The sequence below is a fragment of the Neolamprologus multifasciatus genome, chromosome 12 (assembly GCF_963576455.1).
Source record: "Neolamprologus multifasciatus chromosome 12, fNeoMul1.2, whole genome shotgun sequence".
Lineage (NCBI taxonomy): Eukaryota > Metazoa > Chordata > Actinopteri > Cichliformes > Cichlidae > Neolamprologus > Neolamprologus multifasciatus.
This window is the reverse complement of record NC_140450.1, coordinates 16647895-16675727: the sequence shown is the minus strand read 5'-3', so window position 1 is coordinate 16675727 and position 27833 is coordinate 16647895. Positions and strand designations below refer to the sequence as shown.

At 38.8% G+C, this 27833-nt stretch overlaps 1 protein-coding gene across 3 annotated transcripts; it reads right to left on the bottom strand.

Annotated features, from left to right (window-relative positions):
* Nucleotides 1–77: 77 nt before the first annotated feature.
* On the bottom strand, nucleotides 78–27833 carry egflam (EGF-like, fibronectin type III and laminin G domains). Of its 3 annotated transcripts, XM_085180767.1 has the most exons (26): nucleotides 27282–27833; nucleotides 21763–21872; nucleotides 18227–18313; nucleotides 18027–18053; nucleotides 17667–17784; nucleotides 17425–17560; nucleotides 15307–15473; nucleotides 13189–13263; nucleotides 11931–12043; nucleotides 11580–11827; nucleotides 10781–10968; nucleotides 10509–10609; nucleotides 10329–10429; nucleotides 10037–10181; nucleotides 8946–9135; nucleotides 8020–8145; nucleotides 7375–7618; nucleotides 7170–7281; nucleotides 6463–6579; nucleotides 6035–6215; nucleotides 5745–5768; nucleotides 5467–5545; nucleotides 5245–5388; nucleotides 4346–4429; nucleotides 3921–4024; nucleotides 78–3821 (listed from the first exon to the last, which is right to left on the bottom strand). In XM_085180767.1, exons 1-26 carry the CDS (start codon nucleotides 27385–27387, stop codon nucleotides 3670–3672), a joined length of 3279 nt encoding a protein of 1092 aa, XP_085036893.1. In that variant the 5' UTR covers nucleotides 27388–27833; the 3' UTR covers nucleotides 78–3669. The 3 variants fall into 3 exon arrangements, with proteins under 3 accessions (XP_085036893.1, XP_085036894.1, XP_085036895.1); XM_085180768.1 differs by lacking the exon at nucleotides 5745–5768; XM_085180769.1 differs by lacking the exon at nucleotides 13189–13263 and having other exon boundaries at nucleotides 27282–27832.

The window sequence follows — 27833 nt, the reverse complement described above, 5'->3', positions numbered from 1 at the left end:
TATATAACAACAATTAAATATATATATAACAACAATTAGAATATATATATATATATATATATATATATATATATATATATATATATATATATATATATATTCTAATTGTTGTTGTTTTAATGTACTTTATACTAGAAACCAAATGGCAATGAAATGTTTATCTTAAAATAAGCCTCCCTTAACACAGCAGGTGAGGCATTCTCTCCTCTGAAAAAAAAACACAGCATGTTTAACTGAACTTTTATTTACAAGGCTAGATGACACAAATCATATGAAAAACAAAAACTGAAGAGCTGCCGATCCACCTCCATGCTTGCTGTACACATCTGTGAGCAGACTACAGTCTGATTTCTTTCAAGACAGTAAAACGATTTATTTCCCCAGAATTGCTTTGTTGCACAGTGTAGAAGTGCTATTTTTCCCTCTGACTTTAAAACTGGATCTTGACCTGATTAGACTTTTAAGTGGTACCAAAAAAAGCAATATATCAGTCCTGTTTGGATGTTACCTTTTGTTTTTAAAGGGTTAAATAGATTAGCAACTCAATATTTTAAGGATTTTTTTAAATATACAGCTCTCTTCTAGGTCTCTGAGGCCATTCTTTCAGCAGCTTCTCTTTAGGACATCCCGAGTGCCTACAGTGGTGATTCAAGTGTTCTTTGGGGCCCTAGGCAAAAATGAACAGTAGTCCCTCCAACCAGCATTAATCACCATTATGTTATAAAATAATTTGGCACCACCAACCACAACGATTGTTCTATAAAATGAGAGTTCAAACATTATTCTAGAGGTGCAGGAAAACATGTTTATTTTCTTAAAATTCCCCAAGAACAAGCTGACTGATTATGAAGCTTTAATGGTAACAAATTAAGACTAACAAGTCAGCCATCAGTGCCCTTCACATCACGGTCAGCAGTGCTGGACACACTAGGATGCTCTGCTAGCTAATTAATGTTAAATGTCAGAGTAAACAAAATAAAAACTGTGATCCTAATGGAAGATTAATTATTCAAGTGACTTGCAGCATTTAGTTTTTTTTAGCATTGTATATTATCTGCTCCACTTAACGTTGTCTCGCTTTTTTTAAATAATCCACTTAGTTTTATTTTCTTCTTTTCACTTCCAGAATAATAACACATTTTAATCAGGTTTGTTTAAACAGAATCTTGCACCACTTGCAAGGGGAGTGAGTGGAATTTGATGGGAGCACCTTACAGAGATCAGGTCACTCCTGCTGTCAGTGCAACCCACTGCTGCAGTCTTACCTTTGTCAGCGGCTTACTGGGTGCTCAGGATCCTCCAAGCAGTTGCCTACCTTCCCTGGTGGCAGGTCTTTTGCTCTTCCTGTGCAGTACTGTCTCTATTTGTAACACATATTATTGTTTTTTTAGGTCAAATACTGTTTTTTAGGTCAAATAGTAATTGAAGCTGACTGCAGGTCAGCTTCAATTACTGCAGAAAACAGTCAATTCTACAGTCATTGGTCAGCTTGTATTTTTTGTTAATGTGATAAGTTATTCATCAAGAATGTTTAAGAATGTGAAAGTGAGGAGGGGGTTGTAATATACGAATTATGAATATTGAATTGTACTGAAGAAATGGTTTGAATTGCCATGGGGTTTATTTAGGTTTCTGTGTGCACAAAGTTAAATTGAAAGCTTTTTCTCACTTTTTTGTACAATAGCTTCTGGTACTGTTTCTCGGTTTCTGGACTTCTCTTGAAATGAGCAGCACCCTAAACCATGTTTATATTAATCGGTGGTGTCTTGGAAGTCTATGTAGGCTGGGAACAACTGTGGATATGGCACACATAATAATAATAATAAAGACTTAAGTCATTCATTCATCCATGTTTTCATTCATATAAATGCAGACTAATGAAGTACACGTACAACGCGATCAAATAACGAGCACAGTAGCCAGCACAAGATGGTTTGTACAGTGTATCATTATAAAAAGAAGTCCATTTCCCAAATAAAATGTCAAGGGCACCAACAAGTTATTATCAACCATGACAAAAAGTTAGTGGCTAGAAAGTTGTTTAATCTGTTTGACTGGACTTTATTTAGAGGGTGTCACAATATACCAAAACATATACAAGCTTACTTTACGTATTTCATCATCTTGTAATAGGACAAGTCTACAAGCCCGAATAAGCATACTTTCCAAAGCGCCAACAATCAGTCTCTAGTCACATAACAAAGGATGACCTCTTGACACACCTCTTTGATGCACTTAATTGTCTGCTTTCCTTTTCAGGAGTACATAATTAGGGAGACATTAAGGCGTGAGTAGTACGTTTTCTTTGTGTGCACATTCATTCGCGATGTCCGTCTTACTTCTCCCATTTTGGCTATGCACAGGTCAGGCCTACAGACTGATTTCCTGCCCTCACTATCTGACTAGTACAGCAGCATCAATTTAAAGTTAAAGCTTTAAATGGACATTTAGACACAGCATCCGGGATCATCGACACATTAATATTTTTCATTTTTCTACGATCTATGGTTATTTAGCTTTTAAAGTCAGCCGGTACATACTACATGTTCTGTACAGTCAACCTATTGTAATTATTCTGAGGGTGAAGTCAGCTGATACCGCTGACATTCACAGTCACATGGTGATTTCATTAGTTTTGCTTCTTTTGAAACACTTTTCATAATGCCAGGATTAGCATCACAGACTTTCTTTGAAACAAGGGGATATCTCCCGTGGGCAAACCAGTGTATTTTGACAACAGTGTCTTGGCTTTGTGGGAGTGACCATCACAAGAAACATACCAAATAGATCATAAGATGCAAATGGAGTATTCGCAGAATGCCCCTTTTAAAGGATAAAGTTCAGGCATGAAGAATAAGTAGATCAATCATTTTGATAATATAATCGAGAGTTACCAAGCAACAATTCAAAGGCTGATGTCAACAGCACTGTGGTTTGTGTCAGATGACAGCAACAGTATGTCACACATAATTTACTGAGGATTTGATCTGCCTCACCATATCAACATTAGACTTTCATGTTACTAACGTCTGGGAGATCAAAATGAAAGACCAAGTGAACTAAAAGAAGAAAGTTAAAACCAACATTTTGCGTAGCTGACGTATTTACCCTCCAAAACTAGAAACGTTGTTAAAAACTGACATCCATCAGATTTTAGAAAATATCTGTCTACAGACTGATAATACATCACGAACAAGAATACAAATGCCACAACAACAAAGACAACAGAAATCCCCTAGAACCAAAATCCTCTAAAAGAAGTTTATCTCTGCTCGCTGTTCTAGGTCAGGTTCATGATGACTTTTGATCCCTTGGATCACTTGGTTCTTCCAGCAATCAAATAAGGATTTACAGTAGAAAAAAAGAAAAGAAATAAAGATACAAATAGAGTCATCCAATGAAAAAGTCCTTCAAAGGTTTTTTTTTTTTTAAAAGATCCTCATCAAACATAATGCTTTGCTTTTTTCTCCCTCTTTTCACAAAGTACTTGTGCTTTCTAAAAATCCTCTCAGGGTCATCAGATCTGAATTGGTACAAAAAAGAAAACACAACCACAAATTATAATTTCAGTTTTTACTGATTTGTTGCTGGTAAGTGAGCTTTAAGATGACAAATCAGATGATTCGGTTGGAAAATCTTATCTTAATCTTAATCTGCCGAAGTCATTCACTAGTTGGAACAGGTGTTGATGTTCTTGCCATCAGCAGCGTCCTCCACCAGCGCTAAGTGATAGTCCGTGGACAGTGTGAAGTGGGACACGCAGCCCACCAAGCCTCCAATGTACTGTCTGTTTGTGTGAAGCGCTATCTCCTTCATGCCACCTTAAGGCAAAGAACAGAGAGAGCACAAACATACAGATGTGAAAATGATCTCTTAATCTTTATCATTTTACGGGATTAGAGATTTGAGGTTCCACTTACCAACATATAAGGGCCCATTGATATTAAGTTGTCTCATTTTACCGGGCGCCCTGCCTGTCTTTGCCCCGTAGTCATCTACAGTCAGCTTTCCTGACTGGCCATCTCTGAATACAGTAAATCAGTTAGTCAAACTGAGAAACTGAACTTCTAATTTGTGCATAACATTTTTGTTATATATAAAAATAAAATATTGACCTTAGATTTTATATTTAACACAGGGATTGAAAGGTGATTTGCGGTAGCAAAAGACTGTAAAGAATGACCTACAACTGCTACTTCTACCAGATTGGTTGGTCTATAAATATTATAAGGCTATAATGCAATATGTTATTATAAAAACTAAGAGAGGCAATTTAAAATAAACAGCCACAGTGAAATGTGATCAACATACTGGATAACCATTTGACAGGATTTCATGAGCTTACCTCACAGCTTTGACTCTGTGCCACTTTCCATCGCTAAAGGTCCCATTGATGACAATGTTGGCTACACCACTGCCCAGGTTGTAACTACAACAACATGGAAATGCATACACGTACAGCGGACTGCAGTGGAATTACATTTTTAGGGTACAAGCCTGATAAATCCTGATTCTCTTAGTGATCATGGTCCTCACACAGACCTTTTTTTTTGTTTTTAGCTCTACCTCTGCTGAGCACGTAGCTCACTACCCCTTGATGGCATCAGCAGTCCATCCATCCATCCATTCGCTTCCGCTTATCCTTTTCAGGGTCGCGGGGGGCGCTGGAGCCTATCCCAGCTGTCATAGGGCGAGAGGCGGGGTACACCCTGGACAGGTCGCCAGTCTGTCGCAGGGCCAACACACAGGGACAGACAACCATTCGCACTCACATTCATTCGCACATTCACACCTAGTGGCAATTTGGAGTATCCAATTAACCTATCCCCACAAGCTGCATGTCTTTGGACGGTGGGAGGAAGCCGGAGTACCCGGAGGGAACCCATGCAAACACGGGGAGAACATGCAAACTCCACACAGAAAGACCCCGGCCTGATGGTGGAATTGAACTCAGGACCTTCTTGCTGTGCGGCAACAGTGCTAACCACCGTGCCACCGTGCTGCCCGGCATCAGCAGTCCTACTCTATTATTACTGTCCTTCTTGTGCACTAAAAAAAAATTTCCATTTGTTTTATGACATTTTTTGCCCAGCACGAGAACACAGAAAGGGCAAACACATGGCATCTAGAATTTACACTTTAACTAAAAACATTTCTTTACAATCCAGTTACATTTGATTAAGAATTATAAGACATCATGATATATTTTACTCTTTTTATAGTGCCGTTCACAGTGATAAATACCTGAAGATGAGAGCGCCATCTTGAAGACCCATAGAAAGGAAGTCACTGTTGGGTCTCATTGGACTGTCTCCTCGCCAGAGCAACAACCCGTCTTTAGCTGTGCTCTTAAAGCGCATGAAAAGGCTGGTTCTGGACCCAGATACTCTGTAGAAAGATTGTAGAATGCACTTCATGAAAAAGCTAGAAATTAAAAAACACACACACAGGAATTTCCCCACCAACCTTTTAAGGATATCTCTGTTGTCATAGGTCAGGTAACTTCTTCCGATGAACTGTGGAATCTCTATGGCTTCAGTAACAGCTGGGAAGAGAACAAGAGCTCCTTTCATATCATCACAAGGTGGCAGCATCGGCATGTGTCAACTTATGTCTACAGCTAAGAGAAAAGACCAAATTTGATCCTGTGGTGGAAGATGTGTGAAGGGAAAGAAATCGTACGTGTTTTCCAAACAAGGAAAGAAAAGAATATCTACTTTTTGAGATCAGAGAAGAAGACTTACTGTTCAAACAATAATTCCCACACTCTGTTCCATGAAAGCATTAAAGAGAAAAAGCATAAACTTAAAGGACTAGGTTTCCATAAGAAAAAACTGTCATATTGGTGGATTTAAAACAGAAAGCATTATAAAAAAATAAAAACAAGCACCAAATATTTCATGTAGCATGTAAAAACATCAGCATATTTTATTCTTAGCACCGTGTGAACAGCCTGCTGATTTCTGTGACATGAACCAAATTGCACATCAACCGAGTTCATCTATCGATGAGAACAATTCCACATGCAACAGACCTTTCTGGCAATGCCTGCCGTCGTACCCTAGAGGGCAGTCACACTCATATCCATCCCACTTTGGCCTGCAGGATCCTCCATTGGCACATGGACTTTCCACACAAGGGTGTGCAGAATTGGCTACATTAACTCCACCAGCAGTTGCAGTTGTTATGGGGATGGTGCGATCATTGAGTATTAGCTGAGGGGGTGAAAAGAAAAGAGCACAGAGAGGAAAAGGACAAAATGAAAGAGCGCGACTGTAAAAAAAACCCAAACTAAAATCAGACACCTGCCACAGTAGCTTGGAGATTGTACGCAGTATACATCATATATAATGTAATGCTGCTGTGTCACTCTTGATGGATTGGAAATGACTGAGTAACAATCTTGCAAATATAACTGTGTTGCAGATCACTGATGTTGGCATATCTAAAAAAAGCAATCACCTTCTGAATAATGCCAGTGAAGGGTTTTATTACACCTGCTGTTCGCTTGGTTTTATCGTACTCTGGCACGCCGCCAATATAGAGAGGTGAGCTGCAGTTGATCTGAGTGAAAGCTCCCTGAAACATAAATACAGCAGAGAAACAGGTGGATCATGTCAAACCATTCATCCGCACATCCGCTTAAATAAATACATGTTTTAAAAATCTATAACTCTGGATGTGTTTCGCTTGATCAAAAAGAGCCTGATATTTTTTCTCAGGAGTTTAAGAACCAAACCACAGCTAAAAGGTGATTAAGTGTTGCACATTCAAGAGTTGACTTTGACAGGTGATTGTTCTAATACAAATGTCACTTAAACATGCCTTAGAAACTAATAAGGTGTGTGTGTATCATGCAGAGAGGTTTCTATTGTCATTCATTCCTGTTTTATTTTGAAATTCCCCAGTTCTGTGTATTTCACTCAGTTTTACTTATTGTATCTGGTTAGTTTCCCACCAGCTGTGTGCATTTTTGGCCACTTGTCACTTGCCTCTCATGTATGAAGTCTACCCTGACTATAAAGACATCGTACTTATACTTGCTTCTAGTATCTTGTGGTTTGATTCTTTCTCCCGTTAAACTATACAGTTGAGTTTTTTGTGAAGTATGTTTTCTAATAACAACATAACATAGTTTTTGCAGATGGTTCTAATGGACTTTAATCTACCTCAGCAATCCCCTCCATAGGTCTTTGACTGTCCACCTGGAGGATACCACTCTTTGCTGTACGTGATACTCTTAGCTCATGCCATGAGTCCAAACTGATCTGCTCCTCACTCCTGGAACACACAGCAACACACATTTAGTATATCTAGTTAGATAATGTAAAACCAATGTGAAAAGAAGATTCAAAACTTGGCTCTATCCAGCACCTTATGACAGCTCCTCCAGAGCCACAGTCAAATCTGAACTCTACATATCTGTCCACCAGGTTTATAGCAAGGAAGTCCCCGCTCCCTGCGTCATCACTGTACAGCAGCACTCCATCAGGGGCTGACGGCTGAAACGTCACCTCAAACTCAGTGAAGGACAGGTAACTCTGTGAGGACTGAGGCCATGGGATGACAGCATATGAAAACACTGTTTCATTGAAGAGTGGCGAGGACAGTGAGAAACCTGAGGAAAAGGAGAAAAGACACAAGAAAATAAGTAAATGTAAAGAAGAGGAAAACAGTTGATAACAACACAATGAGATTGTAGGAAGAGATATATTAAGGAGAGGAAAAAGTGAAAGGCTATTTTGTGTGAAAGCTGGTCTGACATGCAATCAATCCTTCTACCGCATATGAGAAATATTTCTTATTTCAATCGATTTTCTTGGCATTTTCTTCAACTGCTGAGTAATTACCTTGAAAGGTTTATGTGACAATACGTGAAAGTCAGCAGGTAAGAAGAAACGGCAGGGATTTTATTTTTCCTTTTTTCACAGCTGTTCAAAACTCTCCTTGTAAACTGGATGCTTGTGGGCGCGCTTTTGTAGGTGTGAGGGGGGAAAAAAGGAGAAATGGTTGACTCACTCTCTTCACAAAGTGCTCCTCTGAAGCCAAGTTGGCACAGACAGATGTAGCCATCGGCACGATTTGCAAAGCAGACTCCGCCATTGGCACAGCTGACCAGGTCACACACATTGTCACTGCACTCACCTGGTACATTAAGACAAAGCCAGCATATGTACTCTGCATATGTTTGTACACACTTACAACATAAATCCAGTTTCCATGACTGCATTGTTCCTATAAACAGTCCTGCTCCAACTACAGAAAAGTGAGCAGGAGTACAACACTCACACAACACACACAATCAAACTATATGAGTTTTTTTGTTTGTTTGTTTGTTTGTTTGTTTTGTATGAATGGGGTATATTTATATAAAAAAAAGACTTTCAGTGATTTTTAATTTCTTACAAAAGTTATTTAATATTCTTACCTCGTTCATAAAATCATGTTATGAAAAAGTCCTTTGTGTTCTGCTTCTTGCTTCAGTGACATATTGGCTAAAACCCTGTTATTAAAAAGCTATTTTTGTCTGTCGCTGTGACAGAAAATTATCTAAAGTGGCAACAATTCCTTTCTTATATCACTGGATTTGTCTTTTTTGTTAATGTCAGATATTTTAATGCTCTCATTATACACCACGACATGGTCTGCTTTCATTTTTTCTTTTAAGCAAAGTGAAATAACACTAACACCGGGTGGTGTGATGAATAAACACTGTCATCCATATTCAAATTATGCCCACTAATGATTATAGTTATTTACTGTATGCATGAAAACCAAACAGCCAAACTCTAGAATTACTGTTCAGCTACTCAACTGAGCACCAAAACTTCAGGAGACCTAGTGCACTGTGGGTAATATGGATAAGAGCCAGGTGCCACTGGCAGCGGCCACATTAAAATAACATTCATCACTCAAATTCATTCACATCCTGTGTGCTTCCTTACCTATATCAGCTCCACTCAGAGCACTGCCCAGGGGCCAGGGCCTGATGTCTGTAGCCTTATTGTTGATGGTCAGACTCTGCATGCAGCCAACAAAGCCACGATTTGTCCCTGTCGCTTTAACCAGCCAGTAAGCGCTTGGAGATCCACCAACATGCAATGGGGAGCGGAAGGTGATCTTACTATACTGACCCTACGAGGACAAGATGAAGAAATTAAAACCTCTTTATTTATATTTTAAGGATAGTCTGACCCATTGTAAGACAATATTTGACAATATGCACCAACAGTTTTGGTGCAAGTAGTTACAGGAACCAACTGGTCATCCAGAGAATGAAAGTGTAGCACCTTTAAACTTCTGGGCAATCACTTTTATTCGCAGGGTGACTTTACAGGTTGCCTGGTAGGAGGCAAACCATCGCAGTTTGACTCAGACATGTTGCCAACATGTTGCAATCAACATTAGTCAGTCTGTGCTAATGACTGCAACTCATCTGGGGCGAGTCTCTTTGCAATGGTGGACTCAACTGTCTCCAAACTGGTTGTATTTTGGTTATATTTCTATATAAAAGCAAACCTGCAGAGCGCCTGTGTTAATTTACCATCCTGCAGTAACTATGTTACTATTTGTGGAGACGTTTTTGAATTTCTGTTCCAAATCCACTAGACTAAGAATGCAAGCAGTTAATTTGAGTTTCTGTGCATCTAGATGGCAAACACAAACAGAGTGCGTGTAATAGCCAACCTGATCCCATTCGATAGCCGACTGAGCCGACTGAGCAGACTGAGCAGACTGAGCAGACTGATCGCCGTCTCTATACACCAAAATCACTTTGAGGACAACAACTGACTGCAAGAGGTTGCACACCTGGTCCCTGTCTTCAAAGCAACCATTGCAAAGACAACAAGACTGGAAGTTCACTGCACACAACTGCACTAATTTTAGTAGAGTTGCAGTCTCCAGCCACTGAGTGACTGTAGCATTACACCTGACTGATGACACATCTTGTATCAGTATGATTTAAATCACTGTTTAACTTAAAATATGTTTTTAAAAAACAATTTAACATTTTTCATTTTCTTTGTATTATAACCTGTGATCGTCCGGATATGGGTGTGTCGTTGTCCATACGGAGCCAGCCACTCATGCCATCTCTGTAGACTGTTACTGTGTGCCACTGACCGAGAACAATGCGGCTCTCACTGACTATCTGAGCTGCTCCTGTACCACAGTTAAACCTGCAGAGACAAGAATCTAGCAGGTAAGCATCATAGCTACAGACAAGGAAAAATCCCATCTCTAAATCTTATGCACTCTACAGTGCACATTTATTTCTTTTGATAAACAGTACATGATAGCTAATGTTATTCTGACATGTTCCTCACCTGTAATGAAGCTTCCCCCGAACCAAAGCCAAAGAAGTAAAGTCTCCACGGCCATGTTCATTCTCTCCACAGTACAGCAGCAACCCATCCTCAGAGTCTGCCTGCACCAAAGAGAAACCGTCTGAAATCTATTTTAATCACTGATAGAAAAATAAAAAGATATGAAACGTGATATCTTACCTTAAACTCCAAAGTAATCTGAAAGGTTTGATAAGAGTTTTTCAAGGGTTCAAAGGTCATGTGAGAGTGGCCATGGAATCTGGGAAACTTCACTGTTAACGCTGAAGGAGAACAAATCAAAAGAAAAATCATGACAAATGAGAAGTAAGAGCACCCATGGGTTGGAAGAAGAAAGGGACACTTCTTGCAACCTTGACAAAATAGCCACTACACTATCAGAGCACAGCTGACATAAAATGTTTTTAAAAAAGAGATTCAGAAATCTTTCTTACCCTCAGAGCACGTGTCCCCTCTTCGTCCAAGGTTGCAGTGGCAGCGCGAACCGCCGCTTTCGTAATCAGTGAGACAGAAGCTGTCGGGCGGACACACAGTATCATCACAGCTCAGGTCGTACACACGAGGTACCTCGCCTTTCCAGGGGGACGTGGTCGTAGTAGAAGTGGTGGTCGACAAAGGGATGCTTCGGAGGATAAAAAGAGAAAGAAAGATAAGGAACTTTAGTAATCTGTTGCTAGTTGGGGTTACAGTAACCTAAGGGGCAATATATTTTGTTGTGTATTTAGGTATGTCTTCTAAAGGTGGCATTTGATTGTAAATTGTTCCTTTTTTGCTTGAAGGAAAGGAACAAACAGCAAAAAGCCCTAAGTGCTCACCCAAAATCAACAGAACAGTGGCCAAGCCACCTTATATTGCTGCAGATAATGACATACAGTACATCACAACCAGACATGTGTGACATTTCACTGCTCCATTCGCCATCTTTATCAAATAATTAAGTATAAGAGCACAAAAAGACATGTTCTAGGAAGCTTTTAAGGGGGGAAAAGCAGAAAGCCAGGAGAGATGGAAATATAATAATCACAATCACAGACTAAGGAGAAAAACTGTGAGCATAAGAGCAGTAAAAGATGTATTTTCTGTTCACGAGGAAAAATCTATAAGTGGTTAATTTTGCCTTTAAAAGGTTTTGAAATCTCATCAACAACAAGAAATTACAAACAAATCCTTGATGGAAAACATATATTAAATTAAATAATCATTTTAAAAAGGTATATTTAACATCAGCCTTACCTGGTAGGGGTGAGTGGGGCAGTAGTTTTGGTCTCAAGAGTGCTACTTGGCTGTGAAGTGACTGGGAACAGCAGATCTGTAAACTCTGAAACGATGGATGATGTGGTGGTGGAAACTGGTGCAGCTGTAACATTTGGAGGAGTCATGGTGTTCATGCGGTAAACAACATTTCGACCAGATGGGGGACCAGAGTGTGAACGCAGTTGGGACTTCCTGTTGTCCTGACTTATACCTGGAAATGGCTTCAACTAGGAGAGAAAAGAGAGAAAATCAGTGAGAAAAAAATGAAGTGAGTGATAATCAAACAGAAAATAGGGTTGCAGTTTAGCTCTGGACTGTAAAAAAACACACCTCTTCAATGAAGATATCATAATCAGAGTCATCAATGTCAAAGCCATCTTCATCTTTGACCCCAGGATCTGTGATGTAACTCCCATAATCACCGCTGCCGACATCTGATGCACCTGTTACAAATACCACAGAGGAATATGACTTGATAATTATTACAAAAGAGAGCAATGAGTACAAAAGGACAACAACAGGTTATTAGGTAAAACACAAATCATGAATTCCATGCAGTGAACTCAGGTCAGAGAATCAATGAGCTGGAAAAGCTGAAGACATGAAAGAGGGATTGCAAATATACAGTAAAGCTCAACTTCAATCTTTATTTTTTGTACAACAGAAAATTTGACTCTTGGAGAAAAGCTCAATATTTTCCATCAGTAATATGAGAAAGTGAAATGAAATATATTCTAGACTCAGACACGGTTTAAAGCATTTTTCTGCTTTAATTCTGATAGTTATGGTCTGTAATCCATTAGTAGTAAAGTAAAGACAATTATCATTCAAACTATAAATACAATGCATCTCTTGGCCTAGTTCAGTACATCCAACCACAATCACTGCTTGACTTTCCATTTTGTGCTCATTGAGATAGATTTTCTGACTTTCATGAGCTATAAACCTTGTAATAAAAATTTCAAAAAGAAATGCTTGAAATTGTTTTCTTTATGTGCAATGAAAAAGAAGCATATGAAAGTTAATATTTTTCATTTCTTTTCGCTTTTTTTATTATTTGTTATAAACACGTTCTCCATTTTGCTCTTTCATTGGCTTCTTTTTGAATACGGCAAGTTGGTGTTCATAAAATCACTGAGTCTCCATTATAAAATGTGTCAGTCATTTTGCATGAACACAGAGGGCCACCGGTGGTTTCTTTCATAATATATTTGCAGGATCCAGGGGTGCCTATTTAGCTCAGTGGGTTGAGCAACAAATACCCTTAAGGCAACTTCAGGTGCCTGGGTTTTATTTCACTCTCTGTCCATCTTCTCCTGTTTGCTCTACTGTCCCGTCATAAAAAAATAATAATAAATAAAATAATAAATATGTATATTTGCAGTCTCTTTCCCATGTATGACAGTGATGGTACAGCTAGATGGTAGCAACAGTGAATAAGATCAAAATGACAAACAATAACGGCGGAAGAAGCTCTGGTGTTTGGTTATGACTGTGACAAAGGGGCAAATGTGATCATACTTCTCATATTATGATGATGATAATGGTGAAAATAGTAATCCAGCTGATGCTAGCCCAGTAAGTCTACCTGTTAGTCTGTACCGAGGCTGCTGCACCACATACTGAAAAGTGTCTCCTCCGTTCAGAAGTCTGCCATAAGAAGCTCACAGTGTGCAAAGACAAAGCCAGACAGTAAATACCTGGATTCCAATAAAACCTGGGAATTGTTACAAATTTATTTCACAATAGCAATAAAACACATGTAAACTAATTGAGGTGGAATATAAATCAGCTTTTAAGATAAACAATATGCATTTTTATATTCGTATAGAGCTTCATGATGTCTTTTGTACACACTAGAATGGAAAAGCAAACAAAAACAATATGTTCAACATAGCACACACACACACACACCCACCCTCTTACTCTGAGAAAGCTTAATCTTAGCTTACATAACCACTGCTCCCCCTTCTTCTTGCTCTTCTCCCCCCTCATTCCTCTTAACTGTGTAAATGTAGTAAATGCTGGAATCTGAGGGATAAAATCATAAACCTTTGTGTATTGCTGTGGAGTGATTATGCACAATTGAGAAAAAAATATATATATATATAATTTATTGACTATATCATTCACAAAACTAAACAGAAAGAAAACTTGACTTTTAAGTGTGAAACAATGCTAAGATTTAAACTGTGATTAGCACAGCCTAATGACATTAAATCCACTGAATAGCAAGTGCTGGCACAGAGGCAGGGGGGATGCCCAAAAAAACCTCTCATCAAACTAATCTGCTGTTGTGTAACAGTCCCCCTCAAACCATACCACCCTGTTTCTAACCACTCTGACCACACAAACAAGAACTGCTGCAGAAAGAGCGGCAACAAAAGTATGTCAGTCAGTCAAGCCCACGCCTGCTGCTCATTGAAGCAATGGTGCATTATGTGCATGTGTGTGTGCATCCATTAGGCGTGTGCATGGGCAGAGAAGGGGTCTGGCATCCCATCCTTAATCCTGTCTGATGAGACTCGGACGTAACCCGCTTTTATCCCCTGCTGAGAAGCCACGCTTCCCTAGAACCGCAATTTCTGTCGGTCTGCCTCTGCAATTCACCCACTGTATGGTGTTTGTGTAACTTTCCTTCGCATGTCTTTTTAACTGAATCTGTCTCCCTGTCTGCCGCTCCTGCACTGTCTCTCTGAGGACTTAAGGCTCTTGTTTCAATCAGAGCAGTTTACAACAATCAGACAGCTAACACAGCGTTGGAAGCGGTGTCGCCTGCAGGTCACAGAAGAGAAACCTGGATAATGTGATTGTGTTTACATGGCTGTTTAATTTCAGTAGTTATAGATGTAAAAAGCTGAAGCCCGACATGCACTGCAGCTCACACACGCGCAAACAAGCATAACACTATGCCCATTAATCTCTAGGTGAATTCATCCTCGATACGTTTGACATTATTATTGCACATTTTTGTGCGTGTGTGTGTCTAGCGCATACACACCTGTATGAATGCGTGTGCGTTTTAATATCAATCAGCTCCTTCCATCCCCCCAACCCTATCTTGCCCCCAGCAGGAGGCTACATCAAAAATAATAATGTAAATGACTTTGTTGCGCCGTATCTCCATTATCCAAGGCTTTGGTCACAATACCCACTGACACACTGCCAGGTGCTGTCCTACATTCAACCTGCACACAGTGTTTCCATGCCAAAGCCTTACCAGAGTTAAATCATTTTTACGTCACATGAGGTTTGAGGAGGTTTTGGCCTCCAAAAGAAAACCTACAAACAAAAAAAAGCTAAATTTTTAAGAGATTTGAAAAATATTTGTGAATATAATATATTGGCCAGTTTCATTCAGATCCGTAGACTCACGCACTGTTGGTCAGGAGATAGAGTATGTTAATAATAATGTGTTTAACAGTCATCTGTAATGTTTTGGTCCTTTGTTACATGATTTACTATTGCTGCACACCGCTGAGAGAGAATTTCACTGACTCCACAGGAACACTGGGGTGTTTTGTAAATCATGAGGATTAGTTTGGTAATGCAATAATATGCATAGTCTGTTTTGTTTCGCGTGGGTGTATTGTTTAAACTATACTGAAAAAGAGCTTGTTTCAAAATGTGGTTCTAAAAAGAGTAATGAGGGCGCTTGGCCACCACGACATAAAACTCTGGTTCAGATATCAACATTCGGCCTTACCGAGCGTGCGCACGGGGTTGTTGATAGGACTGGGTGGGCTAACTCCGTGTTTGTTGACCGCCCTGACAACAAACTGGTACTCTGTTTCTGGAAGTAACCCTTTGAGAACCATGGAGTTAGTCTCAATGGGCTCACGAATATATGTCCACTCTGTGTCCATTTCTGGCCTGAGAAAAGAAAAGACAGGCATAAAGATACAAATATAAGAAGATTAATTTGACACTCATTTGATGTTTGATAGTTTCGAAGACATCAATTATCTTTAGTTTTTTTACTCTTCAGTTATTTTGTCTTTTAGAAATCAATGAAAAAAAGGGTGATTACACTCAAAATCTCTCCAAAGTAATTGTTTTTAGAATGACGGTATGTTTTTGCGAGGGATCTGTGATGTAATCTTCCACTTGATTGTGTTGCCCCTACTGAAAAAAAAATATCTATAAGCAGCGGCATGGAGTACAGTTTCCAAAGAATAAAAAAAGAGATTATTTAACTGATTATTTGTTTTATTGTTGTTTTTGTTCATGTCATACTACCACTCTGGAGATCCTTAAAGGACATTTTTGATTATCGTAAAAGTCAAGAAAAAACTAAAACAATGAAGTCCTGAACTTTTCCTTAATCTCCAGCTTCCTTTCTTTGCCTGATTCAGGCAGCCTGGGGCCATAACTCTCTCTTGAACAGAGGCATCTTCAACAGCAGCTTCCACTCAGTGAGGCCTCGTTTGATGTAAGGGGGGAGAAAGATTTGCTTCTGAGATGATCCTTTTGTGTTGAAAATCTCCCCACATGCAAACACAGACACTTATTCTTGTCTGCTCGCTCACAGTAAGTGTTTTTCAGCCCGCCCGTCTCTCCTCTCTTTGCTCATTTGCGGGGTGTTGATTCTGCACCGTGAAGGGCGACACTACTGTGTTTTTTAAAGTTTGCTTCTTTTTATAGCTTTTAAACGCTTCTTTCTTTTGTGACTTGCTTTTAAACATGTCTTTGAAATACCATCTGATATTTCACAGAAAAAAAAATATCTGGCAAATCATCAGACAATTCGAGACAAATTATTTCTGACCTCAACTTTTTTGGAAGAACACTTGTCTAGACATGGGAGGTTCTTTATCTGAGTGCCTCTATGTGTGCGCGTGTGTGTGTGTGGCTGAACATTACTAAACAAAGAATGAAACTCATTCTTTCACATGTCACAACTGACCCTTATGTCAAAACACAAAAGCTTACACTGAACAGACAGGAAAAGCCTCATGAAAGTCACTGTGAAAGAGAGCTGTGTGTGCCCTGTTTAGTTATTTGAATTTGAGTAGATGCAGATCTCTACATCCGTTAATGCAAACCAACTGAATTTTGTTTGAAGTATAGTTTCTTTTAAGATAGTGCATTATTAGCACTCTGCTAGCTAAAGGTTTTGAACCTTTTAAGCAGTGTTTTTTAACTTTAGGGTGGACACCCTGAGGTGTTGTAAGATAACTTCATGTAGCTGGTGTGAAGTAAAAGCATACAGCTCGGTAGCAGGGAAAGCTCCTTGCTAAATGTTAGATATCAGCGCAACAGGGTTTGTCATTGCTGGTGTACCTGAAAATCAAATACACATTTCACATTTGGTTTATAGACATGAAAGTCAAGTTGATCTTCTAACACTCCTAGCAAAATGGAAAATAAGAAGATTTTGCAGAACTGTCCTTTTAGGTCTGCTCTTTTCCTCCATGACGACAACACTCAGTCTTAACTTGTTAAGTACATATGTGAGCTAATTTTTAAGTGCTTGCATAAATTTTTTTTTGCACCAATTCCACTCAAAAAAGACCTTCTAGTGCTGAAGTCAACAGCTGTACAGCACCATAAAATTACTATTCCTAAAGTTGGAACTACCGATGTTATGGATGATGCCGTTTGCACAGTCCGTTTGCCACTATTTTTATTTTATGTAATGTTCAGCTCTCAAAGCTGTCAGAAAAAATTGGCTGGTTTTCAAAAGCGAGCAAGCCAGAACTAGCTCCAAACCAGCACTGGTGTTGTGTTGATGTAAAAGAGGTGACTGGTGTTTGTGCTGTTGCGTGTGTCCTATGTATTAACATCAAGTCAGCAGTGATGAAACCGGTCAGTTCTGACTGACCTGATGTAAGCCACCAGGAAGTGAAGAACAGGTGCGCTTCCGTCGCTCTCGCCTTGCTGCCACGATAGCGCCAGCTCTGTGTCAGATACGGCCATGACAGTGGGCTTGGAGGGGGGTGAAGGGGGCATGCACATTTCTAATGCCAGGGGGAAAAACTGTAGTCAGCGAATGGTGTAAACGAACTACTGTAAAGCTACTGGCATCGACTGTAAAATGATCTCCGTCTACTCACATATTCTTACCCTGTGAAGCAGTGCCGATGTCTCTGGGCATGCTGGGTCTTCCCTCCCCTGCCCAGCCATATGCTCCAACACTGACTCTGTAGTTAGTGTTCACCTTCAGGTTACTGATGTCCACATCCTAGAAGGTGAATGTAGGAAACCGATAAAGAAGCAGGGCAAGGATGATTAGAAAGAGAGAGGGATGAAGTAGAAGAAAAGAAAGCAGGGATGGCATTATTAATTAAGGATTTTCTCAGCATCAGAGCGGAAATAATATCAGGTTCACAAATAAATGTCAGTCGTGACAATAAAGCAGGAGAAGCGTATAATTTTATAGAGAAAGTGCATAATGTGGAAAGCAGTGGCTAGCACAGTACTTACAAAGCTTGCTTGTCCATCAAATTGTCCCTTTGAAAAAGAAAAAAACTGATGTTTGCATAAAATCACAGTGTTATGACTTTAATAACAAGTTCAAACTGCAACATCCATTCAGGTTTCCTCTAAGCAAATTCAACATTGTCTACAAGTGACTGCTAAAAATGCAACGCCTATTACAGGTGAATGTATCTTTGGATACTAACAGTAGTCAGCATGTCCAAGCTGAGCGGCACCTCCATTATAGACGCGGTCCCTACTGTACGGCCATTCTTCATCTCTGTGTAGAAAACCTGGATGATACAAACATTCATAAAATGCAATGAGTTTTTGGTTTCTTTGGTTTTTGCCTTTCCGTTTTAAAGACATAGCGACAACAATGTCAAAAGAGGGCTCGCTAGAATAAATTTATGAGGAAACTGAGAAGACTGTTTGTAAACTTAAAACAATTGGCCACCCCGCATGTTTATGGGGTAGCTCTGTAGTTGACTAATCCTCTTAGTGAAGACATATGGTCAAAAGCAGAGCACACGCAGTCATACTGATCCACAAATTGCTAATGGGCGACTCAAAACAAAAACAAGGGAAGAAGAAAGGAAGCAAGGGTTTGGGTTGTCTTAGAGTATACCACGTTCAAAGAGAGGAAAAACTAAAATTATGACTCATGTTACAAAAGAATCTCTGCTTATTTGTTGATGACTTTCTATCAGGAGCTGAGCAACCAAAGAGCAACACATACATGTCAGTCCCCTGAAGGTCTACATCAGATGTTACCATGTTATCATGTTGCCTAGAAACCATCTACTATGGTTATGGTCTACTAATGGGCTAAAATGAAAGATTATACATATATATATATATATATATATATATATATATATATATATATATATATATATATACACCTTATAACAGCATTGTTTCATTGTAATTTTATGACATTTTACATACACAAAACGTAAAATATTACCTTTTTTTTATCTAAATCAGATATTACTATGTCGTATTCCCCAACAAGCACAGACCAATGGGCTGAAAATGACCTACTCTTAGTATTGATGCACCTGCAGTGCCTTATAAAAGTAGTGTATTGTTTTAATTTCACAACCTTAAAATCTCATTTAAATCAACACAAACTGGATATTGTGATATATAATGATGTCGCTTCCTTCCTAAAATTACTTAACAATGATATAAAACAACATGTATATAATATGTATATATAATATAACAGGACATGGATACAGGCATGTACTGGTCGCTCAATAATAAATAAAATTTGCAGTCAGTCGATTTTATGTTAAAACTTCCCTGCAACTTTTTTTTGTTCATTACTGAAAGGAAACTGAAAGAAGCCAGGCCGACTTTAGTGTTTAAAGTGCAGCTTGTATAGAGTGGAGCAGACAATAAATAAAGATTTGTGACCACATCTTCCACAGCTACACTGTCCCTATAAAAAGTCATATTGTGGAAAGGGTTCCACCCCAAAACCAGAACTTTCAAATATCAATCTAGTGCTCAAGGCCCTCTTAGTGGGCAGTGAGATGACAGCACTTTAGAAGCAGAAAAAAGAAAGTGGGGGACACTCATGCCAATGGTGTGCAGAAGGAAATGGAAATTTTTTTCAAAGGAAAAAGAGAGAAAATTTGATTTGTGACATATCAGAGAATTTGTTCTTTATGTTTGCCAGTTTGAAAAACCTTTCTATGCATTTTGAAAGAGCTCTTGAAAGAATTATGTAAGTCCACTTCTGAGAAAACCAAATACTTTTTTTTCTCTTGGTTTTAAACATTTCTTTTTCTGGGACACTTGGACTCAAAAAATAAAAATGGTTCAAACTAGAAAGAAGTCCTCCACAATGGAACATCCATATTCCAACCAAACATAACAGGATTTCAATTTTTATAAATAAGGTAGCTAACATCTGGCTTAAGACTTTGCTATGAAAGATATGTAAAATGTTTCATTTCACCAACATTAAATACCTAGCTACTCTAAACTTGTGATGCAATTTTGTTGTATGACTCATGTTAAAAACTAAAGTTCAGCAGAACATGGGAATCATTTGCTATTGGATGCTAATGGAGCAGAGCAAACAGAGCAAAATAGAAAAGTTTCTATGATTGCCTATATCAGGGGTTAAAGAAGTGGAATGGAGCTGGATATTTTTCAGATAAATGTAGACATAAATCAGCTGAGAGTTTAATAAAATACTAAGACTATGCTGAAAGATAAAATGTGCAAATGTAGTCTATCTGATTAAAAAAGTAACAAAGTCTTTCAGCTGCTTCTCCTGCCCCATTCAGACATGTACGCCTTTCCTTTAATCTGACAACTTCCCCCTTTATGTATGAACTTTTCCATATGTATGTCTTTTTTTCAATAAAATTGTGACTCCTATCTAACACGGTTGAACCTAGTGACATTAACGGACAGGAACGCACGAGATTGCAGTTGAGTTGTTGTTATTTGGCCCAATTTATAAATAATAAAGTTTACAAATAACATGTATGTCCTAGGAATAAGACAATTTCATGTTGATTAGCTACTGATTGGATGTGATGTTAGAAAACAACGAAGTGATACAAGGGTGTGAAAGCTCCATTCACATGGTCTATAGGCTGGTTGGTGACCATCTAGACACACTGGTAGCAAGGGAAAAGTTAGTATTCCCCAATGGTTGTGAGTGACTGTTGAAGGGTGATGACTGTCGCTATCTACTTGATGTCTAAAGCTGCAGCCATGCAAGCCAGGAGAATCACTTGTTTCTACGGTGCTAAATGTGTAGTCTGCAGCTGATTGGAAAGTAGTTGCTGCAGGTTGTTGTCAGTTGTTAGTGTGAAATCAGTTGCAAAGAAGTGTGTGGTGCTGCACCAAAACTTCCATGCTATTGCTTTACAAACACACAGTTTCTTAAGTTTTATTTGATTCTCACTTCTGGAGGAAAGAACTTGAATACAATCTGAATGTTTTTTGCTGTTGTTTTTTTTTTTTAATTCAGCTCTATGGGGAAGACAAGGAGAGTCTTTCCCATTTCCTATTTGCATCGCATTTTCTTCAAGTTTTCCTGCATCTCTGAAAATAAAGGGCAAATCGCCATCATCTATGCAAACTACTGGCAACTGCAGCAGCAATCCATTAGGGAGCAAACTAGTCACAAGGAAGTTCTTTACAACTGATTTCAACCAGTGACACCTCCACATCTCAGCTGCTCAGAGAACACATCTTTTGCTTGGGATCTCTGGCGTCGTTGTGGATGTAAGCCATGTGACTCAGGCCTTGGTTTTTCAGTAGTTTGCCATCTTTTGGTGTAAGAATTACTAACTCTTTGCAATAATATATGTTAGTATATCAATTCAGGTAAACTTCCATATTAGTACTTCAGGTTGATAACTGGTTCCAAATCTGTCCTCTCTATTGGTTTGGCACTACCACCAGTTCCTTTCATCATTGCTGATATTTTTCTGGCAGTTGTGCATTACAAAACAATTATGTATAACCGGTGGAAGTTTAACTTTTGCCCCCTCTCCCCGTAGAGTAAAAGTACAATGCAAATGCTAAAATTGCGTAAACTGTATATTTGTAATGTGGGACTTGATAGAAGAATCCGACCTATAAGCAGGAAGAATGCTGATACAAATATTAAAAAAAAAACCCTTACCAACATATCTAGTGACATAATGTAATATAACAACTGAAATATTGCTTCAGTTGTTAAATTACATTATGTGTCTCTAATTACCTTATATCCAGTGATGGTGCTAACATGTCTCCGGGGCATCTTCCATCGTACACTGAAGGCAGTGCAGTTGATTGTCTCCAGCTGGATGTCTAATGGAGGACTCAGGCGATCTGGTTAAACAGAGACGACACACTTAGTGACAGATATAATCAGTAAGGGAAAAAGGAGATATACAAGGGAGGAAAGTAGTGGTTTGGTTGTATTAGAAAGCTGTGACCACCTAGTTTTGGACTTAAATAATGTTATGCCAGATACATTATGGAATTAGTTTGGATTTCATTACAAAGAATCTTGATGTCCTGCTATCAGCAGGGTTCAATAAGTGATGAAATAAAATTTACAACATAAACCTAAAGCTGCTGAAATAAAAAATGTTCATATTAAGCATAGTTCCAAAATTCACTTTTCTGTTAAATGTATAAACAAACAAACCGATGAAGAAATGTCATCATCAGTGTGTTATTGTACAGTACCTTCCCTGTAGGTGTGATTTGATGGGCTTAGCAGCCAATCAGGCAGATATTTTCATCAGGAATTGTTATAGACCAAAACTCAATAAACCTGAATGTAACTATTTCAGTTACAGTTACACTGTGGCCAGAAGCAACACTTCAGATGAACATGAATGCTGCTTCGTGTCTGCTAAATCATTAGCTGTTTAGCTAACATGCTCACCACAAAATATCAGTGTTGTGTTCTGAGTTCTGTTCTGTGCTGTTTCCCAGTCTTCAAGTCTACAAAAATGTTGTAATGCAGATTTCAAATGTGATATTTTAAATCTTTACTTAGTACTTTTTACATGTTGACAATGCACACCATATTTTTAAGAATCATGATTACAATGCTTGTTATAATTTTTGATCAATAAATCATTAAGGTAAGCTTGAAGACCTTGGTAAAAAGCCAGGATTTCGTGGATTGTTATAATAAAATAATAACAATAAAGTGGTACAGAAATGTTTTTTCTGTGTTACTATTCAAGCACTTGTTTGTTGTTTTTGTTTTTTGAAAAAGAAAATACAGAGGATTTCTTGCAAAGTGTGCACCATTGCCTAACCTCTGGATTGGTGCTTTGCTGCCAGTTTTGAACAAAATAAAGTCAGTCTCTTGCAACATATTTCCCAACAGTTAGTAGCAGTCTGGAAAGAAATTACACTCTTTTCCACTTGAGTGCATTTGAGTGGTGAAAAAATGGACCACTTCTAGCTTATAATATCAACTGACTCTGACTTCAGATGTCATTTTTTCATGGTTCTAGATACTACAAATGTATGTAATTGCCTTCCCAGTGTTCAGCTATGGCCTTAAAACACAGTACTTAGAAAAGTTCTTAAAAGAGCAAGAAAGAGCAGCTACGCAGCTGTCAATCATTAGGACTTCTACTGGCTTCTAATGTCCTGTGACGTGACGTGGAGAAGCATGAGCAGACAGCAATGCTTACAGATTCCTATTTGGACACTTTTTTGTCAAAATATTTGTATATAGTGAATATTTGCCATAAAAATGCTAAATATTGCTGTACAGCACCTCAATATGAAGTATTTTAGTGTGCTTGCAGATAGATTTACCTCATTAAAAAATATGAAATGCAAGCGTTTGGTTCAAAATCTCAAAAATTAAAAATATTAGCCACAATTTTTCTGTCTGACTGACAGTTTGTGCTAGCTTTTACAGCTATAAACTGGTACTGAAATCAAAAAAACATAAATATAGCAAAGCAGAGTGCTGTAAATTGAAATCCCATGTAGAAACTCTTTTCCAGTGTTCCTGTATTTTCTTTCCTGTGACTACCCTTTTCTCCCTCTCAGGATGACCTTACTCCTACCCACTTTGACCATCTTCTTCCGTCATCTCTTTTCCTTTCTCGCACCCTTGTCTCTGCTCTTTCACCTGAGTGGATAATGAAACATGTCAGGTGAATTCCCTGATCATTTATCTCTCCCCAGGGGTGTGTTCCAAGCAAACATATGGGTGCGCTGAACTCACAGATTTCAGATAGAGATAGAGAGAGGGGTCTCATTAACTGTATGTCTGAAAACTTACAACAAACTACATGATGGATCGATGTGACTTTTAATACCTTTGAATGAACTGCTGTGAAACTGTTATTGCACTTAATTGTGTGTCGAGAAAAGCTTGATATAGCCACCTGACACTCATGGTGTTTATAGCAGTTACTATTTGTCTTCCATGCAACACTAGCCTGATTTTTTCCCTTTCAAACACATAGAGGTTTGGACTTTTAAAAAAAAAAAATGAAACACTATTACGGTTCATATTTAAAACCTTGCTGTGAAGCAACCTGCAGAACCTTTCTGTAAGATGCCATTCAGAAGTGCTCTGCAGCATGTGTAAGTCTTCATCTCTGGGCACATTCACGGCTACTCAAGGTGCCTGATTCAGCGCAGAGAAGCTGTGTTAAAAACACTCAGCACCGACTCACACAAACCTTGACAGTTGATTTAGCCAAAATAACCACTCTGAGGTTCAAGTGGCCGAATCGTTACTGTGCCACTTGTGAAAGAGGATTTATGGGTGTCTGGCGTGTGGTCCTCTCTGAAACTAATGTTAACAAAACAAATATTGATCAATCATATCTATATCGGATCACATTCGAGTATGGCTAAACATTAAAGACCTCAATGTCTACAAACTGTACACTCTCACTGTCTCTTGATAAAGTAACAGACTTGCTTCTTATTAACATATTTTTTAATGAATATGCATAATAGAAAAATGGAAAAATTTCCATTTGAAAAGCCAAACTGTTGCTTTCACCCTGAAGACATGGTGAAGCTCAAAACGAGCATCAGAATGGGGAAGAAAGGTGTTTTAAGTAATTTTCTGCAAAACTGTTGATATACGGGGATTCTTTCCTGCAGAACCGTCTTTAGTGTTTACAGAAAATGATACAAAAAAAGAGAAAACATTATGTGTGCAGCAGTTCCCTGGGTAGAAATCCCTTGTTGATACCAGAAGTCAAAGAAGAATGGCCTGACTGCTTTGAGCTGATAGGAAGGCAACACTAACTTAAATAACCACTCGATTCAATCAAGACATGCAGAAGAGTATTTCTGAATGGACAACATGAACAATGGACAAGCCTGAAGTAGATGGTCTACAAAAGCAGAAGACCACACCAGGTCCCACTCGGCTTTGATTCTCACGACCTTACCAAAATGGGTCAATATAAGATTTGGAAAACTGGTTGCTTGGTGTTATGAGTTTCAATTTCTGTTTTTACATTTGGATGGCAGGGCCAGAATTTGGTGTAAACCAGGGGTAGGCAACTCCAGGCCTCAAGTGTCGGTGTCCAGCAGGTTTTAGATGTTACTCTGGGTCTACACACCTGAATCAAATGATTAGTTCATTACTGTCCTCTGGAGAACTTCAAGATATGTTGAGGAGGTAATTTAGCCATTTAAATCAGCTGTGTTGGATCAAGGACACATCTAAAACCTGCAGGACACTGGCACTTGAGGCCTGGAGTTGCCTACCCCTGGTGTAAACAACATGGAAACATGGATACAGCCTGCCTGGTTGGCTGGTAGCAGTGGTGAACTAGCCATCTGGTGGCAGCATCCCTTCATGACCACAGACATAATGGGACGTATTTTCTTATGGCTGCTTCCAGTGGGTTAGCACGCCAAGTCACAAAGCTCAGATCATCTCAAACTTCACTGTGCTCAAATTGCCTCCGCAGTCACCAGACCTCAGCCCAGTAGAGAACCTTTGGGATGTGGTGGATCAGGGGATTTACATCATGGATGCAGTCGACAAATCTGCAGTAACTGCTCTAACATGCCAATATGGACCAAAATCTCTGAGGAATGACGCATCTATCCGGTGAAGAATTAAACCAATTCTGAAGGCAATAAGCTCCAAAGTGTAAATTGGCTGGTAAGTGTATGATATCAAAATTTCCATCTGTCGCATACAGTTAAACCAGCATATCCAGCATAAGTTAACACTGTTTATTTTAAGTCCAAACTGTACCATGCATCACAGCAACACATGACTTTCCTCAGTTTCAAATGTGTGAATACAAAGTCTTTTTTTCATGTGCTACAAGATCTAGGGCACTTTCAAAAAGCTGCTTTCATACTATTTGCTCTCACTCAGTCAGCAATTATCAAATCTTATATTCAGATATTTTCTTTCTGAATAAGCCACCTATTCCCTCTGATTATCATCCAATTATGAAGAAATGCAGCTCTTTTCAGGTACGAGCCATTCAGAGATCATTTTTAGTAAGACACGTGCTTTTATGGTTCTCTTCAACAAATCTAAGGGATAATTACACAAATCTTTTTCCAATTACTAAAAAAATAAAATAAAATCTAATGCACTAAATTTAAGGCGATGGAAGATGTTTGAAAAAAATTGGGAAAAATGAAAAAACAAACATTTTCACTTGTTCTGTTACTAATGTGTATTTTAAGAAACTAAAACTGTCAAAATCCTGAAAAAGAAAGACCACCTGGATGTCATTCATTGTGGACCCTTGCTTAATTTTTAAGCTTGAATTTAAGTGTTTTCATTAAAGACAGATGTGACTCATGTGGACACCGAGTCCTGTTGACATTCCCCCCTCCCTGAGAATGAGGTCTGAAAGACCTCAGAACAAAAACAAGTACAATTGTCACTAGCAGTCATGAAGACAGAAGTAAAATCATTCTGTTTTTGGCAGTCTAAACTGTGGTGAGTTTATTGTGCTGACAGACAGATGTGAAAGTCAGCCTGCAGTGGCCTGTGGGCCCGTAAGAGTGAGGGCGGGAGAAATACAAGAGTCAGACAGAGTGACAGTGAGAGAAAAAGGAAGTGACGGAAAGAGAAAGAAAAGGAAAGAAAGGGGACCAAAGAGAGGAAAGGAAAAAGAAGGACAAAGAGTGAGGGAGTGGAGGCTGTGCGCATATCATGAAATCAACATCCAGGGATTTCTGTCCAAAGGACACATTGGCAAGTTTAATGATGGCTGCCCCAGTAAAGCTGAAGATTTCATTTTCTTTCATTCTATCCAGCTGACATATTCTGTAAAACTTGTACCCAGCTTTTATCATCATAAAGTATGCCTTGAGAGGAGAAATTTCCATTTTATCTGGTTTTACAGACCACACCATAAATATTTACTTATTTCTTTCTCTTCAGGCACTGTTCTTAAGCATGTGTAATTTGAAATTAAATAGCAGATAATACATTCAAGTAATATTTATCTTTTGTAATGAAACTAGTTTTTTTATGAATATGGAAAAATATGAAAGGGATAGGTCTCTTAGGGACATTAAAGTAATACTAAGATATTATGTGTGATGGAAAAAACTTTGCATAAAATCGTGTAAGGTTAAAGCAGACTTAACGGTACTGGTGTAGTGCAGCAAACATGATGAGCACATACAAATACTGTGATTACATCCACAAGGCTTCACTATAAAGACCAACTTTAAAAAAAATCAATAATGATTAGGCTATTGTTATAACCGTAACACCTTGTCGGAGCTGGTTTTAGCTGCAGAACTTACCAGACCTTCGAGCATTTGATCTTCTTGCACAAAAGCAAACGTTGGCTGTGCAAATTGCAAAGAAAAGTAGATACAAAAGACTCCTTTCTTTGCACTTAGATTCCATGTCTTGTTTTGGTCGAGATTTTCAAAACCAGTGACCAATGTTCATTTTACCACACATTCAAACGCGCGTGTAATGCAGCTAATCCGGTCGCTGATAAAAGTTTTCTTAAAAACAAACGTTTTTCATCCAAATTCTGGGGACGAACGCCATCCAAAGACGTGCAGGGTATGTCCGAGAGGAGAGGGCATCTACGGTTTGACACTGATAAGATTACAATCTGCAAAAGATCAGTGGGAGGGACACATTAACGGACGGACGGGCAGACACGGTGCTCTGACAGGCGCTCTGACAGACGATGGAGAGGGCTGTTCCGACAATTCACGCGTAATGCGCACAACTGAACGGTGGCCACGGTGATTCTTTTTTACTCGTGGAGATCCATTTCCTTTCGCTCCAGTCCAAGTATTAGACAACAAATAAGATGGACAGCGAAGTGCAAGAACGTA

Bases quoted from the DNA above. Each gene is read 5' to 3' on its own strand.
- egflam (XM_085180767.1), bottom strand. From the start codon at position 27,387: ATGGAATCTAAGTGCAAAGAAAGGAGTCTTTTGTATCTACTTTTCTTT. The intron at 10,610-10,780 runs GTAAGAAAGATT...GTTCTCCTTCAG, and splicing joins AGGGGACACGTGCTCTGAGG to CGTTAACAGTGAAGTTTCCC. The intron at 8,146-8,945 runs GTAAGGAAGCAC...TTAATGTACCAG, and splicing joins TCTGAGTGGAGCTGATATAG to GTGAGTGCAGTGACAATGTG.